This window comes from Humulus lupulus, chromosome X, assembly GCF_963169125.1.
Source record: "Humulus lupulus chromosome X, drHumLupu1.1, whole genome shotgun sequence".
NCBI lineage: Eukaryota > Viridiplantae > Streptophyta > Magnoliopsida > Rosales > Cannabaceae > Humulus > Humulus lupulus.
In genome coordinates this window covers 232,440,033-232,464,423 of record NC_084802.1, presented here as the reverse complement: position 1 = coordinate 232,464,423, position 24,391 = coordinate 232,440,033, and the positions used below count along the sequence as shown (strand labels likewise).

Below are 24,391 nucleotides of genomic sequence, written 5' to 3'. Positions count from 1 at the left end.
CTTATATTAATTTCTTGTTGTTGTTTGGCAAAAAATGGCAAGATATTTAATTATGCTTAATGCTGGAAAGATTAAATGTAATGGGAAGAACTTGGATGACACAAATCATAATCTAGGTTAGATTGTGTTAGTAAGTAACATAGGGATGTGTTATTTGCCTTGTGTAACTTTTGAGAATTAAACTTTGAATTTGCATTCTTAAATCTAATTTTGCATAGGAATATGTTTAATTAGGTAAAATAATCAATGTCATAAAATTTGGGAAATTTTTATGAGTGTTTAAGGAATTCTTGTTAACCTGGGAGTTTTGCTAGAATATTGCTGCCACAATCTGTTCAGGATGATTAATATAGGGGGATCAATAATTCAAGTCCATTTTGCAATCCATATATTTCTTTCTATTTTCTTGTTTAGTTCAGTTTTAATTTCAGTATTTCCTTCTCTTTTAATATTTTGTTTAGCCTTAAAACAACCCATTTGATTATTAGTACTTTTAAGTTGTTTAGTAATTGTTTTGCTAATTTTTCTATTTTGCCATCCTTGTGGAGGCAATCTACTTATCATTATATTACTTGTGTGATTACGTGCACTTGCATATTTAAAATCAAATATTAAATTTATCACAAGTTTTTGGCGCTGTTGCCAGGGATTGGGTGTGTAATATCAATTACTTGCAATTTATTTTTTTCTTTATTGAGTTGACTTTTTTTGCTTGCTCTTGTGTTTTCTCAGGTGATTTACTGTATGAATGAGCAAGAAGACATTGAACTACCTCCTATTGACCCTGAGTTTGAACGAACTGTTAGAAGAAGACTAAGGGAACAACGGGCTCAAAATCACCTTAATATGGCTGAAGAGGGTGAAGGAGTTGAGGGTGCTAATAATATCACTAACGCGATTGTTATGGCTGATGATAGAGAGAGCCATAAGGGAGTATGCTACCCCCATGTTCAATGAGCTCAATCCGGGCATTGTTAGGCTTGAAATTCAAGCACCCCAATTTGAGTTAAAGCCCGTGATGTTCCAAATGTTGTAAACAGTGGGTCAATTTAGTGGGCTGCCTACTGAGGATCCTCATCTTTATCTTCGTTCATTTTTAACGGTGAGCGATTCTTTCAAGCTACAAGGAGTGAATGATGAGACCCTAAGGTTGAAATTGTTCCCTTTCTCTTTGAGGGATCAAGCTAGAGCTTAGCTTAACACCCTTCCTCCGAACTCGGTGACTACATGGAATGAGTTGGCTGAAAAATTCTTGATGAAGTACTTTCCTCCTACCAAAACTACCAAGTTTCGCAATGAAATCATGTCATTTCAGTAGCTGGAAGATGAATCATTTTGTGAGGTTTGGGAGAGATTCAAGGAGTTATTGAGGAAATGCCCACACCATGGGATTCTGCATTGTATTCAAATGGAAACTTTCTATAATGGGCTCAATTCTTCCACTCGCATGGTGTTGGATGCTTCTGCTAATGGGGCAATTCTCTCTATGTCCTACAATGAAGGCTATGAGATTTTGGAGAGGATAGCTTGCAACAATTATCAATGGTCCAATGCTAGAGCCACAACAAGTCAAATAGTGGCTGGTATACTTGAAGTGGATGCATTGACAGCTTTGACCACTCAAGTTTCTTCAATGACTAACCTTCACAAGAACCTAAGTTTGAGGGGAATGGTACAACCAACTTCTATGGGACAAGTTGCTGATGTATCTTGTGTTTATTGTGGAGATGGGCACACATTTGAGAGTTGTCCTTCGAATCCCGCTTCGATTTGTTACGTGGGGAATCAAAATGCCAACCGCAATAACCCATAATCCGGGGTGGAGGCAGCATCCAAACTTCTCATGGGGGGGTCGAGGAGCTAGTTCAAGCGGAGCACCAATGCAAAACAAGCCTACATATCCACCGGGGTTTTCTCAACAACAACCAAGAGCTCAACCACCTCCTCCTCAAGTTTCTCAATCAAGCTCTTTGGAGAGTTTAATGAAAGAATATATGGCCAAGAATGATGTTGTGATTCAGAGCCAAGCAGCATCCTTGAGGAACCTAGAAATTCAAATGGGGCAGCTAGCTAATGAGCTAAGAAATAGACCACAAGGCACCTTGCCTAGTGATACCAAAACTCCAAGGAGAGATGGTAAGGAGCAATGCAAGGCGATTACCTTGAGGAGTGGTAAAAATCTGGAATTGACTAAGGATAATTGTAAGAGAAGCATCGAACCCACTTCAATCCAAAGTAGTGTGGAAAAGGAAGACAAAGTGGTGAGTTCGAAAATGTCAAAAGCTGATCCTGAAGCAATTGCTGCCGCAATTCCTCAACAAAATGATACAGAGAGGTCTATGAGCAAGCCACCTCCACCATTTCCTCAGCGCTTTCAAAAGCAGCAACAAGATGGTCAATTCCAAAGATTTTTAGATGTTTTGAAATAGCTTCACATCAATATACTATTGGTGGAAGCTTTGGAGAAAATGCCCAACTATGTGAAATTTTTTAAGGATATTTTAACTAAGAATAGAAGGCTTGGAGAATTTGAAATGGTGGCTTTGACTGAAGGTTGTAGTGCTATATTGAAAAATAAAATTCCTCCTAAATTGAAAGATCTGGATAGCTTCACAATTCCTTGTTCTATTGGTTGTAGAGATGTTGGTAGAGCACTTTGTGACTTGGGGGTTAGTATCAATTTGATGCCCATGTCAATTTTTAAGAAGTTGGGGATTGGAGAAGCAAGACCAACCACAGTCACTTTGCAATTAGTGGATCGATCTATGGCACATCCAGAAGGCAAGATTGAGGATGTACTTGTGCAAGTTGATAAATTCATTTTTCCGGATGATTTCATCATTCTTGATTATGAAGCGAATAGAGATGTTCCTATTATCTTGGGTAGGCCATTTCTAGCTACTAGGAGGACTTTGATTGATGTACAAAAATGGGTGCCTACTATGAGGGTGAATGACCAGCAAGTGACTTTTAATGTGTTCAACGCTATGAAGTTTCCAGAAGAGATTGAGGAATGCTCTCAGTTGAGTGTAATTGAGTCAATTGTAGCTGAAAAATTCCATAAGGAAGCTTTTAAAGATGGAATGGGGGTGAGGTCACTTGAAGAGCTTGAAAACTTAAGTGAAGAGGAAGAAAGCCAAGTTACAAGGGTGGAGTCAAAGTAGCCCTTTACTAAATTTAGGAGGCCTTTTGAGTCATTGGACTTGTCGGAAGGGAATTTTAAGCCTCCTAAGCCATCTATTCAAGAGCCACCAAAGTTAAAGTTGAATTATTTTCCTAATCACTTGAAGTATGCCTATTAGAGAGATAATGAGACTTTGCCTGTGATTATTTCAGCCATGTTAGGAGCTAAAAAAGAGCATTTGTTGCTGGCTGTTTTGAAGAAATATACAAGGGCCATTGGTTGGACCATGGCAGACATTAAGGGTATAAGTCCTTCATTTTGTATGCATAAAATTTTGTTGGAGGATTGCTATAATAATTCTGTTGAGCAGCAGTGAAGGCTTAATCCTATCGTGAAGGAAGTGGTTAGAAAAGAAATAATTAAGTGGCTTGATTATGGAATTGTTTACCCAATTTCAGATAGTTCTTGGGTCAGCTCGATTCAGTGTGTTCCTAAGAAGGGTGGAGTTACGGTGGTGGCTAATGAAAATAATGAGTTGATTCCCACAAGACAAGTGACAGGGTGGCGTGTTTGTATGGACTATCGAAAGCTGAATAAGGCTACTCGGAAAGACCATTTCCCGCTGCCATTCATTGATCAAATGCTTAATCAATTGGCGGGAAAGGAATTTTATTGTTTCCTTAACGGGTATTCAGGCTATAATCAGATTTCCATTGCCCCAGAAGACCAAGAGAAGACTACCTTCACTTATCCTTATGGAACCTTTGCCGTTAGAAGGATGCCATTTGGGTTGTGCAATGCTCCCGCTACTTTCCAACATTTCATGATGGCGATATTTTCAGATATGGTGGAAAAGTCTCTTGAAGTCTTCATGGACAATTTTTCAGTAAATGGAGAGTCCTTTGACACTTGTTTGGCTAACTTGGAGCAAGTTTTGGCGAGATGTGAAGAAACGAACTTGGTACTCAATTAGGAAAAATGTCATTTCATGGTTCAAGAAGGCATTGTGTTGGGCCATAGAATTTCTAACAAGGGCATAGAAGTGGATAGAGCAAAGCTGGAAGTCATTGAAAAATTACCACCACATACTACATTCAAGGGGATTAGAAGCTTTTTGGGGCACACGGGCTTCTATATGAGGTTTATAAAAGATTTTTCAAGGATTTCCAAGCCCCTTTGTTCCTTACTTGAGCAAAATCGAGCATTTGAGTTCACCAAGGAGTGTCAAGAAGCATTTGTGACTTTGAAAAAAGCTCTTATCACCGCACCCCTCATTGTAGCTTCATATTGGTCTCTTCCCTTTGAATTGATGTGCGATGCTAGTGACTTTGCTGTGGGTGCCGTACTTGGGCAATGAAAAGAGAAGGTTTTTCATTCCATTTATTATGCAAGCAAGACATTATTCGATGCTCAATTGAACTATACCAGCACCAAGAAAGAACTTTTGGTGGAGGTGTTTGCTTTTGACAAGTTTAGAGCTTACCTTGTGGGGACTAAAGTGGTGGTTTACACTGATCATTCAACTATCAAGTATCTAATTTCCAAGAAGGATGCTAAGCCAAGACTTATTCGATGGGTGTTGCTTCTACCTATTTGTACAAGCAATGTCCAGATCGAATCATGAGGCGTTGGGTGCCTGAGGATGCAGTTTCAAGCATACTAGAGCATTGTCATTCAGCTCCTTATGGTGGACATTTTGGTGGGCAAAGGACAGCAGCTAAGGTTTTTCAATCGTGGTACTATTGGCCTTCTATATTCAAGGATGCTCATGACTTTGTTAAAAGATGTGATCGCTGCCAACAAGTTGGAAATATTTCAACAAGGAGTGAAATTCCTTTGAATGGCATCCTTGAAGTGGAATTGTTCGATGTTTGGGGAATCGACTTCATAGGCCCTTTCCTCAGTCATTCAGAAATTTGTATATCTTGGTGGTGGTTGACTATGTCTCTAAGTGTGTTAAGGCAATGGCAAGTCCTACTAATGATTCCAAGGTGGTCATGAAGTTCCTACTTAAGCATGTGTTCACCCGTTTTGGCACTCCAAGGGTGCTTATAAGTGATGAAGGCACCCACTTTGTGAACAAGATTTTGGCAGCTTTGTTAGCCAAATATAGTGTGAAGCACAAGATTGCCACAGCCTACCACCCTCAAACAAATGGTCAAGCGAAAATATCCAATAGAGAGATCAAGGGAATCCTAGAGAAAGTGGTGAATCCTAGTAGAAAGGATTGGTCTCAGTGATTGGATGATGCTCTTTGGGCCTATAGAATGGCTTTCAAAACCCCTTTGGGAATGTCACCGTATCGTTTGGTTTTTGGGAAAGCTTGCCATTTGCCCATTGAGTTGGAGCATAAGGCATATTGATCCACTAAGAAGTTGAATATGGATCTCCAAGCTGCTGGAGAAGCTTGTAAGTTACAATTAAATGAGCTGGAAGAGATGAGGTTTTTCTCCTATGAAAATGCTTTGTCCAAGGAGAAAACTAAGAGGTAGCATGACCAGAAAATTCAAGCTCGAGTCTTTGAGAAGGGGCAGAAAATGTTACTCTTCAACTCGCGCTTGAAGTTGTTTCCTGGCAAGTTGAAGTCCCGATGGTCAGGCCCATTCACGATTGTGAAAGTTTACCCCTTTGGAGCAGTTGAAGTTCGGGAAGATCAATCCGGAAAGGAATTTAAAGTGAATGGGCAGTGTCTGAAACATTATTGGGGAGGTGAGGTCGACCGCGAGAAGACCTCCATCACTTTGGAGGATCCTTAAAGCCGTTGTTGTTTTGGGTTGTCAAGTGATTCAGGAACTAAATTTAAGGCAACCCAAAAAGGAGAAAGTGTAAAATAAAAGTTTATATATAAAAAAAACAGATAAGAAAAGAAAATGAAAGAAAAGAGAAAAAATATATATGAGTGTTTTTCATTATTTTTATTTCTATTTTAAATTTTTGTAATTTTAATTTCAATTTAATTTTTGTGATATTTTGGAGTGGTTTTATGTGTGTGTGTTGTGTTTCAAGTGTTAAGACAGCAAGCAAATAGTGTTTTGGGAAGTAATTTTGGGGTCTGGTTTTGCGAAATTTTTGCTTTAGCAAACAAAGAGCAAAAATTTCTGAAAAAACGGAGGAGTTACGTCAAATTTTGGTTGCTAAAGCAAAACTTAGGCAAAATGGTGGCAATTTGGGCAGGCACAAGTCAGGGGTGTGGTTCATTCAGAAAATATATATATATACATATATATACAAAAAAACAAAAAATATATATATAAATATTTATATACAGAAATATATACGTACAAAAAACAATTATATTACATATAAAATATACGAAATATAAATAATATCAGTAAAATATATATCATATATAAAATATATATGTATATATAATATTCAAATACCCTATTTCCCCTGACCCGTCTTCCCCATAACCCTTCATCAGAGAGGAGCCATCACCCAACTCACCAGCCATCACCACACAGAGGCACCGTTCCACCAAGCACCATCCAGTCAAGCGACCCCAACCCTCGGTCCCAGGCATGCTTACCCTTCACGAGCCCTCTCCAGGTGCGCATCCAACTGCACCTAGCCTCCCCAGGCACGCGTTCCTATTAGCCGAGAGCTCAGCACCTATCCTCGGTGGAACCCACAAGCTCCTCTCGCACGATCTCAGCACCCAGGTGCACTCAAACTTTGCCTAAACCAACTCGGCATCCTAAGCGCATCCGAGCCCAAGAATCACACCCCCAAGTCCCTTGCCTAAACCCACTCGGTGGCCAAGCGTCTCCAAGCAAGAGCCTAGAACGAATCCGACCAAGTCCATGAGTACCTCAATCAGCGTCATGTGTCAGTAAATCCAACACTCTCTCGGACTAGTAGTTCCACTTTGGGTATTGTCTTCTTTTCCCCTGTCTATTGAGTATGAATATTTGTGAGAATTGGGATCTTTGCTAGAGAATATTTGAGTTTGGGGGAGGCCATTAGCAATATTATTCAGGTGTTGTCGGTTTGCTCTGGTAATCTGTGGTGTTGTGGCAGTTGGGGGGTGATTTGTTGTTGTGAGAAATTTTGTTCAAGTGTTCATTGAGAAGTAGTGTATTTGGAATTTGGGTGATTGGGTTGCTGTGTTAACTGATTTTTCCTGTCTCTAGTACCTTTTTGACAAATATGGCCACCAAAACAAGAGCCTAAAGAAAGAAATCCAAACAAAACCCTACCCCACCACCAACCAAACAGAATACCAAGATCCCAACCTCTACCCCACCACCAACCAAAAAGAGCACCACTGTCCCCAAATTTACCCCATCATCAACTACCCCACAACCAGCCAAAAAGACATCCAAACCAACCTCTACCCCACCAAAATCCAAACAGATTCCCACTGCCCCACTACTTTTGCCGTCCTCAATCACTACAAATGGTCCTACCCCCACCATCACTATCACAGCAACCACTAAAACAACACCAACCCGACCCAACTCCAAAAGGGTCGCCAAACCCACATCAGCCACACCTCCACCCAAGAAACAAAAGGCCTCCACTACCACCAAAGCTGCCTCCAAGCCAACACCCCCTGCTGTACTAACTCCAACCACCAAGAAAACTCTTGTCCCTTCAGGTCCCACTAAGAAATTTGTTTCTGCTCAGGCCAGGGCACAGTATGAGTCTATTAAGACCAAGAAGTTGCTCCCAGAAAAGGATTCTTACCCACCACTATTGAGGTGCCCGCATTCATCAGTAGTGTCATTGAGCAGCACAATTGGGAGGTTTTCTGTCAAAAACCAGATCATGCAATCATCCTATTGGTGCGAGAGTTTTATGCCAACATAGCTTCCTCTACGAATTCTAAAGTGATCGTTCGAGGCAAGGTTGTTTCCTTTTCTAGTGAGGCTATTAACTCAACATTTGGGCTGGTCAGTGTTAAGTGCATTATGTACAATGATATGGTCTTGGCCCCTACACCAGACAATTTTGACAAGGCACTGCAACTTGTTGCATCTCCCTGCACTCAGTGGTGTGTTTCTTCTGGTGGTGTACGAACTTTATTGCACACCTCTATTTTGCCTGAAGCTAAAGTGTGGTTGCATTTCCTCAAATGTCATTTTCTGCCTACCATACATGACACTACGGTGTCCAAGGAGCAGGTGTAACGCCCTACTACCTAGAGATTGTTACGTTGTGCATTTTAAACAATGATAAACTCGCTAACCAAGCCATTTGGCCATAATCGTGTAACTAAGTATGATTAACGGTTTAGGGTTAAAATTTTGGTCAAAGATACAATGTTTGACTAAAATGTTTACTGTATACATTGGGATCCCAAAAATATATTTACAACCAGCCGACCTAAGCGGCAAAATAGGGTTTATCCCTAGTTCCTTTTTAAACCTCGGCCATGGCGGTCGAGCAGCCGCATATGTACACATCGTCCTCTCCAACTCAAGGATGGTCCAGCTTTCTTTTTCCTTTACATTCACCATATAGCACCCGTGAACTGAGGCTCAACAAGAAAACTCATTATGCTCCTGAATAGGTAATAACATGTCAATGAATCATAATATCATGCCTAGCAACAATAGCCCTATTCATGCATGCAAGAAAGTTCAAGTAATTGATTGTGGGCCTTGCCCTCATGTATGGATGACTATCAAGTCAATCCTAAGTGAATATCATTAATGATTCTGGTAATCATACTGGGGCTGAGTCACGAACCTGAACCAGATAAGTGACTATGGAGTCACGAACTTGAACCAGATAAGTGACTATGGAGTCACGAACTTGAACCAGATAAGTGACTATGGAGTCACGAACTTAAGCCAGTTAAGTGACTATGGAGTCACGAACTTAAACCAGATAAGTGCCTATGGAGTCACGAACTTAAACCAAATAAGTGACTATGGAGTCACAAACTTGGGCTCCGAACCCTAAGCCATGTGACATTACAGTCACCTGATCCTTTTCGCCCTGGTTCTATGTAACTAGCCTTTAGACTAGACAAGCGCTTTTAGTTTTCATCAAACTTAAGGTCGATCAAGCATTTCATACTTATATTGATAATGCTTATGTCGATTAGATATAATCTTTTTGGCCCTATGTTTATTACACTTATGTCGCTTTTAACTCTTAGGTCAATTCCATATGACCCAGTGCTTAGTACTACTGCCGAACTTGACTAATGAGTCACAACTTCACAGTCAATACTAACACCATTGTCCATTCTGACTATGGAGTCAGTTCCACTCACAAGTAAGCAATGCAACCAGGCATATAACATATGTCAAATATCCAAATATAGGGCATTCAGCATACTTACTCAACATTCACTAACATAATTATGATCATGCACATTTACAGAGACTCAAGCTCTGATTAATCGCATATTCAACATTCATGCCATGCCCTAATCACGTGTATCTTATGCATCACATGCATCACATACTGGGTGCAGTTTTCTTACCTTTGGTCCAAGCACATGTTACCAATGAACAACCCTCGAGCACGATCATGTTTCCAAGCCCCTAGCAATAACCTAGTCACAACCATAAATGGTGTTTCAATGAGTTCAAGTTCCAAAACCCAATCCCGGGACCAATCCTGCGCTCTCGGGACCTCCAATCCCACCAAACAGGGTGGTGGAATCATCCCCTGACCCCAACGGGTCCCTAGCCCCTCAAATCAACATTTTAATCCCCCAAACAGTTCACCTAATAGCTTAGCAACATTAAAACAACAACAAATATCCAAAATCCCCAAAGGAACTCATAATCCAAGTCTTGAGTTTGTAAAACTCAAGAACACCAAGAACAGAGAATAAACTCAGGAATTCAAGGCTTAAATTACCTCTGATTATGTCATTTCTCGCTAAATCCTCCGGCTAATAAGCTTCTAATCTTCCCTGGAATCTCTATGCCTTGATCGTTGCCTGAATCCGAGTCCTAGAACTCAAGTTTCCTTCGAAATTGCGAATGGTGTCAAAAATGGAACGAGAGATAGAGAGTGTTATGAACGTTCTATTTATGTTTCTAATAGGTTACTTCAAGCTTAAGTAACCTCAAGCAAATCCTAATGCTCGGGGTCCCGAAAATGCCCCCGGGGGTAAAATAATCAAAATTCCTAGAATTTCCCCCTGGTCTCACTAACTCCCAATTTATCATCAAATATTTATTCCCATTACCCAATATCTGGTAATGTACTAAATACCCCTTGACTCACTCCGAGTCAAGAATGAATCTCGTTGTGACTTTCCCACTAGCTTGCCTCCTAAGATCATCTCATGCTGAGTAACCCTAGCATAACCAAATAATAATGAAGCACCACACATATACCACATATATGCCAAATATACCCGAAACGAGCCAAATTATGAAAATTTCCCAATTAAACAGAATTAGGCCCACATGCATATTTAATACACCTAAACATGCATATCTAGTCATATTATGATATTATTCACATAATCACATAATGATACACATAAATATCACATAATCATATAATTCCAAGTTTTGCCATCCTGGCCCCCTAATCAAGGCCCTAAGCCCTATTAGGAGGAAATTTCGGTCATTACAACAGGTACTTCTGTTATACTGTTTGTTGGCTAGTTTGAGTATCGATGTGGGCAAGTTGATCACAAGGCAGATTGTTAGTTGTGCCAAGAAGAAAAATGGCAAGTTGTTCTTTCCATCACTCATCACGCAGTTGTGCCTTCGAGCTGGGGTGCCTTCTGCATCCACTGAGGATGTGTTATTTGAGCGCCGGGACATCGACTTCACCATCACTAGTCAAAGTCTTGCATCTGTATCAGCAGCTAGGTCATCCACCGTGCCTCCACCAGCTCCGCCCCATGCTCCCACACTGGCCGACCTCCTTGCCCAGCAGAGGGAACTTCTTGGGCGGCTGGTGTCACTTGAAACTCAGCAGCACGACTACTGGAAGTACGCCAAACAGCGAGATGCAGCGCTCATCAAGTCCCTTCAGCAAAACTTCACCAAACCGACTGTTGCCTTTCTGGTGTTCCCCAGCTCTATTTTGGAGGCTTGGACTGCCCCAGTTGTTCACGATGACCCTATTCCTTCGGATGCTGATTCTGAGGAATAGGCGCGAGGAGCTTCTTTAACCCAACTTTTGTTTTGTATTTATTATTCTACTTTTAGTTTCTGTTGGATTATCTTGTTGTTTACTTTTCGTAGTTTATTGTTTAGTCTTTGTTCTGTTTTGTCTTGCTGGATATTATGTCATTGTCTTGTTGTTTGGTTGATCTTTTGAGGATAATCTTTGTTTTTGTTAGTGTTTAACTAGGGGGCTCGATGACGACTGTGCAAAATTTTCAAAATATAATCAATCTAAGTTGAAGCTGAATGTCTTTCTTTCTTAAGTTTTAAACTAAATTATTTGGGTGTGAATGTTGCTAGCAATTGATTTATGAGAGTATTTCTCTTTTTAGTATGTGCAAAGCTTGATTAAACAATTTTGAGACCGTAGAAAGAGCTAGTTTCTTGTGAGAGCTTAAGTTTCTAGAATTACTTAGTGATTTTCCATGAGGCAAAATCCTAGACAATACCACACTGATGACGTGATTTAAGCCATCTTTGGACCGTTTGAGCCTTTGAAGCCTACCTTGTATCCATTTTTATCCCTAGTCACCCCATTGAGATTAAGTGTCACTTTTCTTTCTTAACCACTCATTAGCCTAGCTTTATATATATAACCACCTCTTTTCACCACACCCTTTTAGCACCTTGATCTTTATAGGATTTATTTGTTGTGCATTTTTGGGGGTTGAGAGGAATTGATTGTGAGAGAGAAAATTGGGTGAGCGTTTTCCTTTTCTTCTTTTGCTTGTTTTCACCATTGGGGACAATGTTGATTTTAAGTTTGGGGGGAGAGTGTGTTCTCAATTTTCTTGTTCTCTTGCCATCTAGTTGTTAATCTTCATTCTAAAAAAAATATATAGAACATCCAAAAAGAAAAAAAAAATTAAAGAGTTCGCTCCCTTGCATCAAAGCATCTAAAAAAATCATAAAAGAAAAAGAAAGCAAAAAGTATGTATGTGTGTAAATAAGTTTGGGGGTGTAACTCTTCAAAGGAAAGAAAAATTTGTTTTAGTTTTTGTCTTTGTATGTTAGTAATAAAGGCTAGTGGCAAGATTTATATTGTGTTGTAGGGTTTTCTTTGGGGGAAATTAATGTGTGCATTTATGTATTTAGGTCCTAGAAAGATTGAGGTGCTTAGGGTGATTGGAGCCAAAATTTATCTCTCTTATCCTACCTTCACCCTAGCCTATCATTACAAGCTTGATAAAGTCATATTGATCTTTGGTGTGGTGTTTGTCTACATCAGTGGAGAGGAAATTACTAAGTAACTTATGGAGACATTATTTAAGCTTGAGGACCAAGGTCTAGCTTTATTTTTGGTGATTGAAAATGTTTAGGAAAAGCTATGCATGCACTAAAGGGTGAAACGCTTTATCATATTTTGGCAGCACATTAATGCTTGAAGAATTTGGTTTAAAACTTGTGAAATATTGAAATTCAGCTTCTCTTATTCAAAATAAAATTTCCCGAGAGCCTTCCCCTTTTTACCATTGGCATAGCAAAGTTTGTCCACTGTTGTTGTGTTTTGTCTTTGTTGTTTCCTTGTCTTCTGTTGTTTAGTTTGTGCCCTTTGTGTCTTTTTGTTATTTGTGTTTTGTTTTTAGAGTCATCACTCGAGGACGAGTAATGTCGTAAGTTTGGGGGTGTGATAACTCTTGAATAAAGAGTTATTTCATGTGCTTTTGAGCTTATAATTGTGAAAAAATCTTAGGTAATGTTAGTCTATTTTTAGTTTTTGTAGCTAACTTTGGTGTTTTATGATCTTAGTTAAGTCTAGTTATTTTTGTAGCTTTTAATAAACAATGGGTTGAAGATAATAGTTTCATGAATAGATATTTGTACAAAGAATGAACTAACATGTGAAACTATCTAAATTGAATTTTTGATGGCTGAATTATCAGGTTTTGCTGCAGCAAAGAAAATTTTGCTGAAGCATTACGATCATGTAGCTTTTGGATACCTAGGAACACGTGGAAAGTCAAAGGGGTGAGTTGGAATAGTGGTTGAGGTGGCAAGTACAGAAAGTATGAGTAAAAAAATTGAGAGTAAATGCCATAAAGAGGAGACCCACGTTTTTACCAAGAGGAGGGGCAATATTGTACTTTGGGGGCCAAAATGAGGAAACCTAGAATATACTTAGAGAGGCTTCAGCTGAAATATTGGGAGGACAGCCATTTTTGGAAAGAAAAACCAGCAAGAAAGAAGGAGAAAAACCATAAATCAGCAAGAAGAAGGAGAACGAAAAAGAGAGCTTAAGCTTCATTTTGGATTTGTTCTTTCTTCTATTTCTAAACTTCATTTTTTATATTTTCTAAGTTGATTTCTGAATCTAAATATTATGGGTTGTATTGATTGTGGATTAATATTTATTAACTCAACCATGAACTAATTTTTAGGTGGCTTGAATTGTTGATGAACCCTATGTTATAGTCTAGTAATCTCTTGCACTTTATTTTAGTAAAATCTCTCTTGTTCATTCAAGTGTGCTTATATTAATTTCTTGTTGTTGTTTGGCCAGCAATGGCAAGATATTTAATTATGTTTAATGCTGGAAAGATTAAATGTAATGGGAAGAACTTGGATGACACAAGTCATAATCTAGGTTAGATTGTGTTAGTAAGTAACATATGGATGTGTTATTTTCCTTGTGTAACTTTTTAGAATTAAACTTTGAATTTGCATTCTTAAATCTGATTTTGCATAGGAATGTGTTTAATTAGGTAAAAGAACTAATGTCATAAAATTTGGAAAAGTTTTATGAGTGTTTAATGAATTCTTGTTAACCTAGGAGTTTTGCTAGAATATTGTTGTCACGATCTGTTCAGGATGATTAATATAGGGGGAATCAATCATTCAAGTCCATTTTGCAATCTATATATTTCTTTCAATTTTCTTGTTTAGTTCAGTTTTAATTTCAATATTTCCATCTCTTTTAATATTTTGTTTAGCCTTAAAACAACCCATTTGATTTTTAGTACTTTTAAGTTGTTTAGTAATTGTTTTGCTTATTTTTCTGTTTTGCAATCCCTGTGGAGACGATCTACTTATCATTATATTACTTGTGTGATTATGTGCACTTGCATATTTAAAATCAAATATTAAATTTATCACAACACAGGTCGCGACTTGCCCTCAAGTCAGAGAGCAAGCACCCCCAGCCAAAAGGGGAGGCGGGTTGCGACTTGGCCTAGTGAGTCGCAGTGCGCCCCCAAGTCAGAGAGCAACCCAGACCTGAAGGGCCACACACATCGTCGCGCCCCTTCGAACCCAGAAAATCTGGGTTTTCACTCCATTTTTTCCCAACCAAGAATCACAAAGCTTAACCCAAAATTTTACCTAACAACCTCCCCAATTCAACCATAAAACACGGTATGAATTCAAGAATAAATCCCCTATTTTGAACACCAAAACCTTAGCAATTATACTTCAATCACTATCCCAATTCATCAGCCATTATCACCCAAATCATAACCAATCAAGCCTCTAAAATTTTGTCTATATCCAACTAGATATTCAAAGATGAAGATTCAGAACCTTACCTCAATTGTGTTTGAACCTCCCACCAGCTTTCAATCTAATACTCTTAAGCTTAAATCATCAAGCTCCCAAACTGAATTTTCTAGTTGATTAGCTTTAAATTCCTCTAGCCTATGCTCCTACAATTTCTTCAAGTCTCTAAGCTTCTAACTTCCTTCAAGCTCCAAAAATTCAATCACCAAGAGAGAAAGGAGAGAAATTATGAATGAGGAGAGAGGGTGTGTGTAAACCGTGAGAGAGAAGGAAAATGTTTTGGGATGTTTCTACTTTCTTCTGTTTTAGTTCTAAATTCAGAATGTATCCCTTAATGGCTAAAAAGACTATTTTACCCTCATAGACTCTCTAATCCTCAAATGGCCCCTAGGGGTAAAAGGGTCATTTTACTCCCAATTCCCACTAATTCCTCGAGTGTTCCTAATATTTACCAATTAAATCATGCCATCCAATTAACTTCCAATTGCTTACCCAATGTCTAATAATCCCCAATATATTTTCTAAATTCTCATAAATACCCCCAGGCTCCCCCGAGCCAGGTATAAATCCCCACCGTAACTATTTCGCCAATCCGCTCACTAGGACCGTCTCGAGCCATATATTGTAAATATATCCACATAATAATGTGGTCTCAACAATTTATCACATATAATCACATTTATGCCCTAAACATGCCAAAATTACAAATACGCTCTTATAAGCTAAATAGGGCCAACATGTATATTTAATACTCATAAACATGTATTTCACATATCCATGTAATCATATAATCATGTATTTAATCACACATATACCAATTATGCCCTCTCAACACACTAATCAAGGCCCTTAAGCCCTAATAGTAATTTTGGGTCGTTACACCGCCTAAAAATGCTACAGCATCTCGATGAAGGGAAAGAGCAAAACAAGTGCACATGCACTGGTTGTTATTGAAGAAATGAGCGAAGCAATATACGAGGTCAAAAAGGAGATCGAACTAAGAGTAGATGAGGACAGGGTTGATCTTGGGCCAATTGAAGAGCTCAAAGACATTGAGCTTGATGATAAGTATACCACTAAGGTGGTAAAGATTCGGAAGAACCTTCCAAAGGATGTGAGATAGAAATTAATCTGTTTCCTGGGGGAAAACCCGGATGTGTTCGCATGGTCGCACTTAAATATGATTGGGATCAGCCCAAACATTATAAATCAGGCATTGATTCAGCATAAATCACGGATACTAGTGCGGATAACTCATCCAATATCTACAGAGAGTCCCGTCATTATAGCATAGACAAGAAGACACTAATAAGTTCCCATTTCAGATAAATGAGTGTTAGGCATAAGCCTCGCACTCACAAAGAGTGTCCAAGCCTTCGCCACCTTATTCATTTAAAATCATTTGAAATGCTTCGGTTGGTCATCTTTCATTATGAAACTAGCACTTGGAATGCCTAATGTTTCAACCACTTCAACCCAATCAATCTCACTATGATAAGCCAATTGATAATATTCATCATCCTCTTGTGACAACATCAGTAATCGATATAATGAATCAATATTATCAATATGGAACTTCACCAAAACCCCTTGCACAAAGACCTTTCTATTCATCACTCGTGGGAAATTAGCATAAAATTCATAGACCATGGAACAATTGGCCTTGGGCATTTTATGGTCCACAAAACATTGCCAATTGGGACGTTGAATTTCAGCCCGAATTATGTCATAAGTTTCCTGAGGATAAGGTTGATCTTGATATTCCATGCCACGTTCTTGAATTACTTTACGTTGAGACAACCTTTGATAATGATCAAAGGCATCCTTACTAATGAAACGAGTTGGATCAAATTCCTGAGGAGGAGGTGGTGGGGGTGCTGTGGTTGTGGCGGTTAGGTGCGAGAAGTGGAAGGGTGATTGGCACTTTTAGAAGAAGCAGCCCTAGCAGGTTGTTTTCGTGGTCCCATAATCACCAATGCACCAAATACTACAACAAAAACTTTGCAGCACTTCCGCTAATTTATCTTACTTCCTCAACTGAATAACACCCCAATAATACCAACTCATATAACACAATATATACTAACAATGTATTCTAAAATTCCAATTCAATCTCTTAGCATAAAATTACTTCAACCAAAAACTTCAAAAACATTAAAAAGAAGAAACTTACGTGCTTGTGAGTCGTTGAGATTGCCCACTCTTCAAATGCTCTTCCAATCTTCAATGTCACAAATAGAACAATTTAGGGTTTGGATTAGAAGAAAGAAATAATGAAATATGTATCTAAGAAGTTGTGGGTTTAGCTTTATAGTTGTGTTAAGAAGAAGGAAAATGTAAAAATGAGCGATTCTGGAAAAAAAAAATTGTGTTGGAAGGAAGAAAAATTCGAAATGAGGGTTGTGGGTTGAGAAAAAACAATTTTATACAAGTTTTCCCCTCTTTGACTGAGGCGCTCCGCGACCCAGCACTATCAAGTCGTGGCCCACCTATTTTTTTTCAATTTTAATTTGCAGGTGCCGTGACCCAGCCATAGCAAGTCGCAACCCACCTATGCCATCAAACGCCATATGCTTTGGGGCCGCATCTTATAAGCTCTAGTCACAACCCACCTCCTCCTTCATTTCCCTTGACTCTCTAACTTAGTTTAAAGTCATTACTTACAAGCTCAAGTCGCGACTTCACCTCCAGACTAATTTGAAAACTACATTTTCACGAATTGCATGGTTTTTACATATATTTTACTAAAAAATAATAAAAAATCCTTACAAATCCAAAACAAAATTAAATAAAATTGTTCAACTAATTAAGAATTAAAACAAAAACAAAAACACACGAAACACAAAAACTAAAATAAATTATAGGAATGCCTCCTACAACGCTATTGTTAACGTCATTTAGTCAGACATTGAACACCCAATTCAAAGGGGTTCCAAGACCATCACAGACTTGCATTTTCCACCAGTCCTTCCAAATAGTCCTTTAATCTCTAACCATTCACCTTAAAGTGTCCTGTCTTCTCGCTATGAATTTGCACCACTCCATATGGAAATGAGACAACAACTATGAATGGTCTCGACCATCTCGACTTTAATTTTCCTGAAAAAATCTTCAATCGAGAATTAAATAATAGCACCTTGTCTCCCGGTTGGAATTCCTTCCTAATTATCCTTTTATCGTGAAATGCCTTAGACTTTTCTTTATAAATCTTTGCATTCTCATAGGCTTCATTTCGAAATTCATCAAGTTTGTTCAACTCCAAAAGCCTATTTTGTCATGCCATAAATAGATCAACGTTTAGTTTTTTTACTGCCCAATAAGCTCGGTGCTCAAGTTCCACCGGTAAATGACATGCTTTTCCAAATCCCAGTTGATATGGTGACATACCAATCAGAGTCTTAAAAACTGTGCGGTATGCCCACAATGAATCATCAAGATTTTTCGACCAATCCTTCCTTGATGTGTTTATAGTCTTCTCCAAAATACTTTTAATCTCCCGGTTCGACACTTCTGCTTGACCATTAACAAGTGGATGATAGAACAAGGCTCTTTGATGATGAACTTCATAACGAGCGCATAGAGTTGTGAATGACTTGTTGCATAAATAACTTCCTCTGTCAATAATAATTGCTCTTGGAGTACCGAACTAGGTAAAAATATTTTTATGAATGAATTTAAGTACCTCCTTACCATCACAAGTAGGAGTTGCTGTAGTTTCCACCCATTTAGAAACATATTCTACTACCAACAAAATGTATTTGTTATTATAAGATGATGGGAAATGCCCCATAAAATCTATTCCCCATACATCAAACAACTCAACTTCCAGAATTTCAGTCATCAGCATTTGATCTCTTCTTGATATGTTACTGGTCCGTTGGCAACGATCACAACTCTTAACAAAGGAATTAGCATCTTTAAATAATGTAGGCCAATAAAACCCACATTGAAAAACTTTTGTTGTTGTCCTTGTTCCTCCAAAGTGACCACCACAATGTAAAGTATGACAATGAGTAAGAATGGAAATTATCTCCTCTTCCGGGACACGTCTTCTAATTACTTGATTAGCACAATGACGAAAGAGAATGGGCTCATCCCAATAATAATGCTTGACTTCCGAATATAACTTTTTGAGTTGTTGCCTTGACATGTCCGGAGGTACAACTTTAGCTACCAAATAATTGACATAATCCGCAAACCAAGGTAGCTTTTCTTCACTTTCAATGGAAAATAATTGTTCATTTGGGAATTTTTCATCAATTTGTTCCTCTTTCTCATTATGCTCTTCTCCTTTTTCCAATTTAGATAAATGATCTGCAACTAGATTTTCTGTCCCTTTTTATCACAAATTTCCATATCAAACTCTTCCAATAATAGGACCCATCGAATCAAGTGGGGTTTAGCATCCTTCTTGGTCATAAGGTAATTAATAGTGGAATGATCTGTATAAAAAATCACCTTATTACCAATTAAATATGGCCTAAACTTGTCGAATGCAAAGACAATTGCAAGTAATTCCTTCTCGGTAGTTTCATAATTTAATTGAGCATCATTCAAGGTTTGACTAGCATAATAAATCGTTCAGAATACCTTGTCAACTCATTGCCCCAGAACCACTGCTACTGCATAATCACTCGCATCGCACATCAATTCAAAAGGGAGTTCCCAATTTGGAGATACAACAATAAGAGTAGACACCAATTTCTCATTCAGCGTGTTAAATGCCCTTACACATTCAGCATCAAAGCTAAATACCACACCATTCATAAGTAGAGTAGACAAGGGTTTTGAAATTTTTGAAAAGTCCTTTATAAACCTCCTATAAAATCCAACATGGCCCAAAAAACTACGAACCCCTTTAACAGACACCGGTGGAGGTAAGTTTTCTATTGTAGATATCTTGGCCCTGTCTACCTCAATACCATGGCGTGAAATTTTATGGCCCAAAACTATTCCTTCTGTTACCATAAAGTGACATTTCTCCCAATTTAATATTAAATTCGACTCCTCACATCTTTTTGAAACCCTCTCTAAATTAACTAAACATCCATCAAAATAGGCCCCAAAGATTGAAAAGTCATCCATAAAGATCTCTATACCTTTTTCCACCATGTTTGAGAAGATAGAAACCATACATCTCTAAAAGGTTGCAGGAGCATTACATAACCCAAATGGCATTCTCTGAAATGAAAATGTTCCATAAGGGCACGTGAAGGTAGTCTTTTCTTGATCCTCCGGTGCTATGGGAATTTGATGGTATCCCGAATACCCATCCAAAAAACAGTAATAAGGATGGCCTGCCTATCTGTCCAACATCTGATCTACAAAAGGCAAGGGGAAATGGTCTTTCCTAGTTACCTTATTCAGTTTACGATAGTCTATACAAATTCTCCACCTCGTCACCGTACGAGTTGGAATCAGTTCATTATTATCGTTCTTAACCACCGTCATGCCACCCTTTTTCGGGACTACCTGAATAGGACTAACCCATGCACTATCGGATATTGGGTAAATTACCCCTGCATCCAACCATTTAAGGATTTCCTTCCTTACCACCTCTTTCATTGAAGGATTAAGCCTCCTCTAAGCATCGATACTAGGCTTACTATCCTCCTCTATTAATATACAGTGCATCACCGTTGAAGGGCTTATACCCTTGATATCTGCTAAAGTCCACCCAATTGCTAGCTTATGAGCCCTCAACACTCTAAGTAGCTTCTCTTCTTCAATCAGAGACAATGAAGCTAAAATAATAACTGGGAGAGTGTCATTCTTACCCAAATAAGCATACTTAAGATGATCCAGCAAAGTCTTTACTCAAGAACTAGTGGCTTCTCAATAGATGGGAGAGGTCTCTCAAGCACTTGCCCAAATTCCTCATATTTATTTTTATGAACTTGCCCCGATGAGTTCAACCACTTAACATATTCACTGGCTTCATTACCATCACACTCTTCAGGACTTGCAACCAAACTCAACTCAAGTGGATCCTCAGTAGACTTGACCCATTCACCTTGTTCCTCCAATATACTAAAACTAAAACAATTGTCACTAGCAAAAGGATATTTCAAGGCTTTAAAGACATCAAAAACTACCTCATCACCTTGTACTCTGAGCATTAACTCACCCTTCTAGACATCTATCAAAGCTTGCCCCAGGCTAAAAATGGTCGTCCCAATATAATAGGCACGTCCTCATCTTCCTCCATATCTAATACAATGAAATCCTCTAGGAAAATGTACTTATCTACCTTTACCAGAACATCCTCAATAATACCTTGGGGGTGTGTTAATGAACGGTCAGCCAGTTGAAGAGTAACAGTAGTGGGTCTAGCTTCCCCCAAACCAAGTCTTCTAAATACGGATAGCAGCATTAAATTAATGCTTGCACCCAAATCACATAAAGCCCTCTCACAATGAAAGTTCCCAATGGTGCAATGTATAGTAAAGTTGTCCGGATCTCTTAACTTTTGAGGAAGCTTTTTTTGAATAATTGCACTACACTCTCTGTTAATGCCACAGTTTCATAATCCTCCATTTTTCTCTTATTAGACAATATCTCTTTCATAAACTTTACATAACTAGGCATTTGTTCTAGAACCTCTGCAAAATGAATGTTAATGTGAAGTATCTTAAATACCTCAAGAAATTTGGAGAATTGTTTGTCAAGATTGGCCTTTCAAAACCATTAAGGATAAGGAATTTTTGGTGTAGGCTCGGTGTATTTCAGCTTATCTGTCTTTGGAAGGTCTTCAGTAACCTCCTCTTGTGCTGGACTAGTGACATGTTGATCCTCTATCTTCTTTCCCTTGTCATCCACTGTAGGTCCATCATACTTAGTCCCACTCCTCAAAGTGACAGCTTGACATTGCTTTTTGGGATTTACCTCTGTGGAACTAGGCAAATTCCCTTCCTTTTTACTAGAAATTAGTTTAGCCAACTAACCCATTTGTGTCTCCAAATTTCTAATGGAAGACCTTGTCTCTGCCATGAATTGATTTAATTGGTCTGGCTAAGTTGTTGGTGAGTTCATTGGAGGATGTGGTGGTGGATGAGATGGGTGTGGGTTTGGATCATAATAAGGCCTAAATTGTAGTCCATAAGTTGGTTGATGAGGTGGATACTATGGATACTGCAGTTGTAACCCTTAATTATCTTTCCAAGACAGGTTAGGGTGATTTTTCCACATAGGAGTATATGAATTTGAGTAAGTGTTGGGTGCAGGTCTTGGAAAGTTACCAAAAACCTGTGCCTATTCCAAAGGCATATTGTTCACGTCTTTCAAGCAACTAGCAGTGCTCAGGCATTGTTCATAAGAATGCGTTCCCCCACAAATCTCACAACTCGTGACATTTTGTACTTGCATTGCTTGTGCGACGAGGTTATTCTGCTGCAATTTCTTGGTTAGAGATGCCACTTGAGCAGTCAATAAAGCAAAAGGATCGACCTCTAAGACTCCTGCCACCTTCTTATTCTCACGCTCAGTGGGCCAATTGTAGTTATTCATGGCCATCTCTTCCAATAATTCATAAGCTTCATTAGCACTTTTTCTCATAAACGCTCCTCCTGATGCTGCATCAATAATTGTCCTTGTATTTCCCCCCAAATTATTGTAAAATGTATGCACCAGTAGCCACTTATCTATTTCATGATGCGGGCACTTCCTTTGCAACTCTTTAAAATGTTCCCACGCATCATATAATGACTCCCCATCCAATTGATGGAAGTTATTGATCTCTTCTCTATGTCAGGCTGACTTCGCAGGAGGAAAATATTTACCAAGGAACTTCTGAGCCAAGTCTTCCCAAGTGAATATGGAGTTGGCTTGTAATGAATTCAACTAACTCTTAGCTCTGTCTCTTAATGAAAATGGGAATAATATTAATCTGACAGCATTGTTACTCACCCCGTTCATTTTGAATATTACACACAGCTCTAAAAAGTTGGTGATATGGAGATTTGGATCCTAGTTTGGCGATCCCCCGAATTGTACACAATTCTGTACCATCTGAATGATCGAGGGTTTTATCTCAAAATTATTTGCCTCTATAGTAGGAGGATGAATACTTGAATGTATCCCCTTAACAGTAGGGAGTACATAATTTCTCAATGGCAGATCGGCCTCAGCTGCATTACCCAGATTTGCATTGTTGTTCACACTATTATTAGCGTTCTCAGCCATTGCAAAATCAAACATTTTCTTTATCTTTCGGTTTTGTCTGCACGTTCTCTTGATTTCAAGAACTACTGGTATGATTTCCTTTTTTCTACTTCCCCACATATACCAATAATTCCTGAAACACAATACAGCCTCGATCCGAATGAGTGTAAAATATAAAAACCAAATTAGAATAAAAAAATAATTAATTTTGATATTTGATACTAAGTCCCCGGTAACGGCGTCAAAAACTTGATTTGTAAAATATGCACACAAGTGTACATGGTCGTGTCAAGTAATAAATTCTGGAAGAATGGATATCATCCCACATAGACTATTAACTAATTACCAATAATAGTTCTTTACTTTCAATTTGGCAAGTAAAATTAAGATGAATAGATCTAACTATAAACACAATTTCAACAACTAAAAACAAGACAATTAATCAAAGGATAAAGATCAATAATAAAAAGACCTAGGGTATTAACTTCATCAACTTTTCATTATATTAATTTTATTAATCAGTTCTAAATTTATTTCTTCCTATTCTAATAGCATGTTAACATAAATCGATTCCTATTCTTTTTCAAGATATAAGATCTCAACCTATATGCAGGTTTTCTATATCTCTGTGATAAAATTAAACATATAGCAGGCATTAAGCATAGAAACCTAATTACTACACAAGCCATACAGGTACTTTCATCCAATATATAACCTATGTCTATATAACGATAGCATATTCAATTCTCATCTTTCGAATTTTGAATCAAAATCATAAATCAAGCAAATATTGATCAGATATTTACTAGCATTACGCAAACATTATATAGATTAGAATAAAGAAGAAGAATTAATAGAACATCGTAATAACATTAAATAGAATTCCAAGCGACTAGATTAACCCCTAGATAGAGGTGTTTAGTTCATATTAGACATGACTAAAACAACAAAATAATTATTCAGAAACATAAAATTCAAAGACTTGAAGAAGAAATAAAAAAATATGAAAGTGCAGAAAAACTTGTCTCAGAATCAAATTTAATCTCTAAATTCGTAATTAAAATATGACCTAACCACTAATTAAACCCTAAAGTCTGAATTTATACTAAAAAAAAAACATGATTTCCTTTTGTTTCATAGGCAGACCGTGACTTGGCCTTTCTTAGGTGACGACCCGCGTCATTTTTAAAGCATAAGTGTTGTTGGTATAATTCATGTTACGCAATAGAAAAGAAGGCTTCTGGATGACGAAAGGAAGAAGGCCTTGAAAGAGGAAGTCGAAAGACTAAAAGAAAATCAGTTTATCTAAGATGCCTTTTATCTGGACTGGATAGCCAATCCTTTTTTAGTCCCAGAGCACAATGGCAAGTGGCGAACCTGCATTGACTATTCGGACCTCAACAAGGCATGTCCAAAGGACAGCTTTCCCCTACCTCGAATCGATCAACTCGTGGATGCTACCTCAGGCAACGACATCATGTCATTCATGGATGCATATTCTGGATATAACTAGATAGTCATG

At 38.3% G+C, this 24,391-nt stretch overlaps 1 protein-coding gene and 2 non-coding genes across 3 annotated transcripts; 2 read left to right on the top strand and 1 right to left on the bottom strand.

The window, feature by feature from the left end:
• Positions 1–1,285: 1,285 nt before the first annotated feature.
• On the bottom strand, positions 1,286–1,392 carry LOC133807957 (small nucleolar RNA R71). Its single transcript, XR_009879835.1, has one exon. It is a non-coding gene; the product is annotated as a small nucleolar RNA R71 (small nucleolar RNA).
• A 602-nt stretch (positions 1,393–1,994) lies between these two features.
• On the top strand, positions 1,995–3,164 carry LOC133806851 (uncharacterized). The gene is made up of 2 exons (XM_062244938.1): positions 1,995–2,343; positions 2,458–3,164. The coding sequence occupies exons 1-2, from the start codon at positions 1,995–1,997 to the stop codon at positions 3,162–3,164; spliced, it is 1,056 nt and encodes a 351-aa protein (XP_062100922.1).
• A 19,187-nt stretch (positions 3,165–22,351) lies between these two features.
• LOC133807864 (small nucleolar RNA R71) lies at positions 22,352–22,458 on the top strand. Its single transcript, XR_009879751.1, has one exon. It is a non-coding gene; the product is annotated as a small nucleolar RNA R71 (small nucleolar RNA).
• Positions 22,459–24,391: the final 1,933 nt, after the last annotated feature.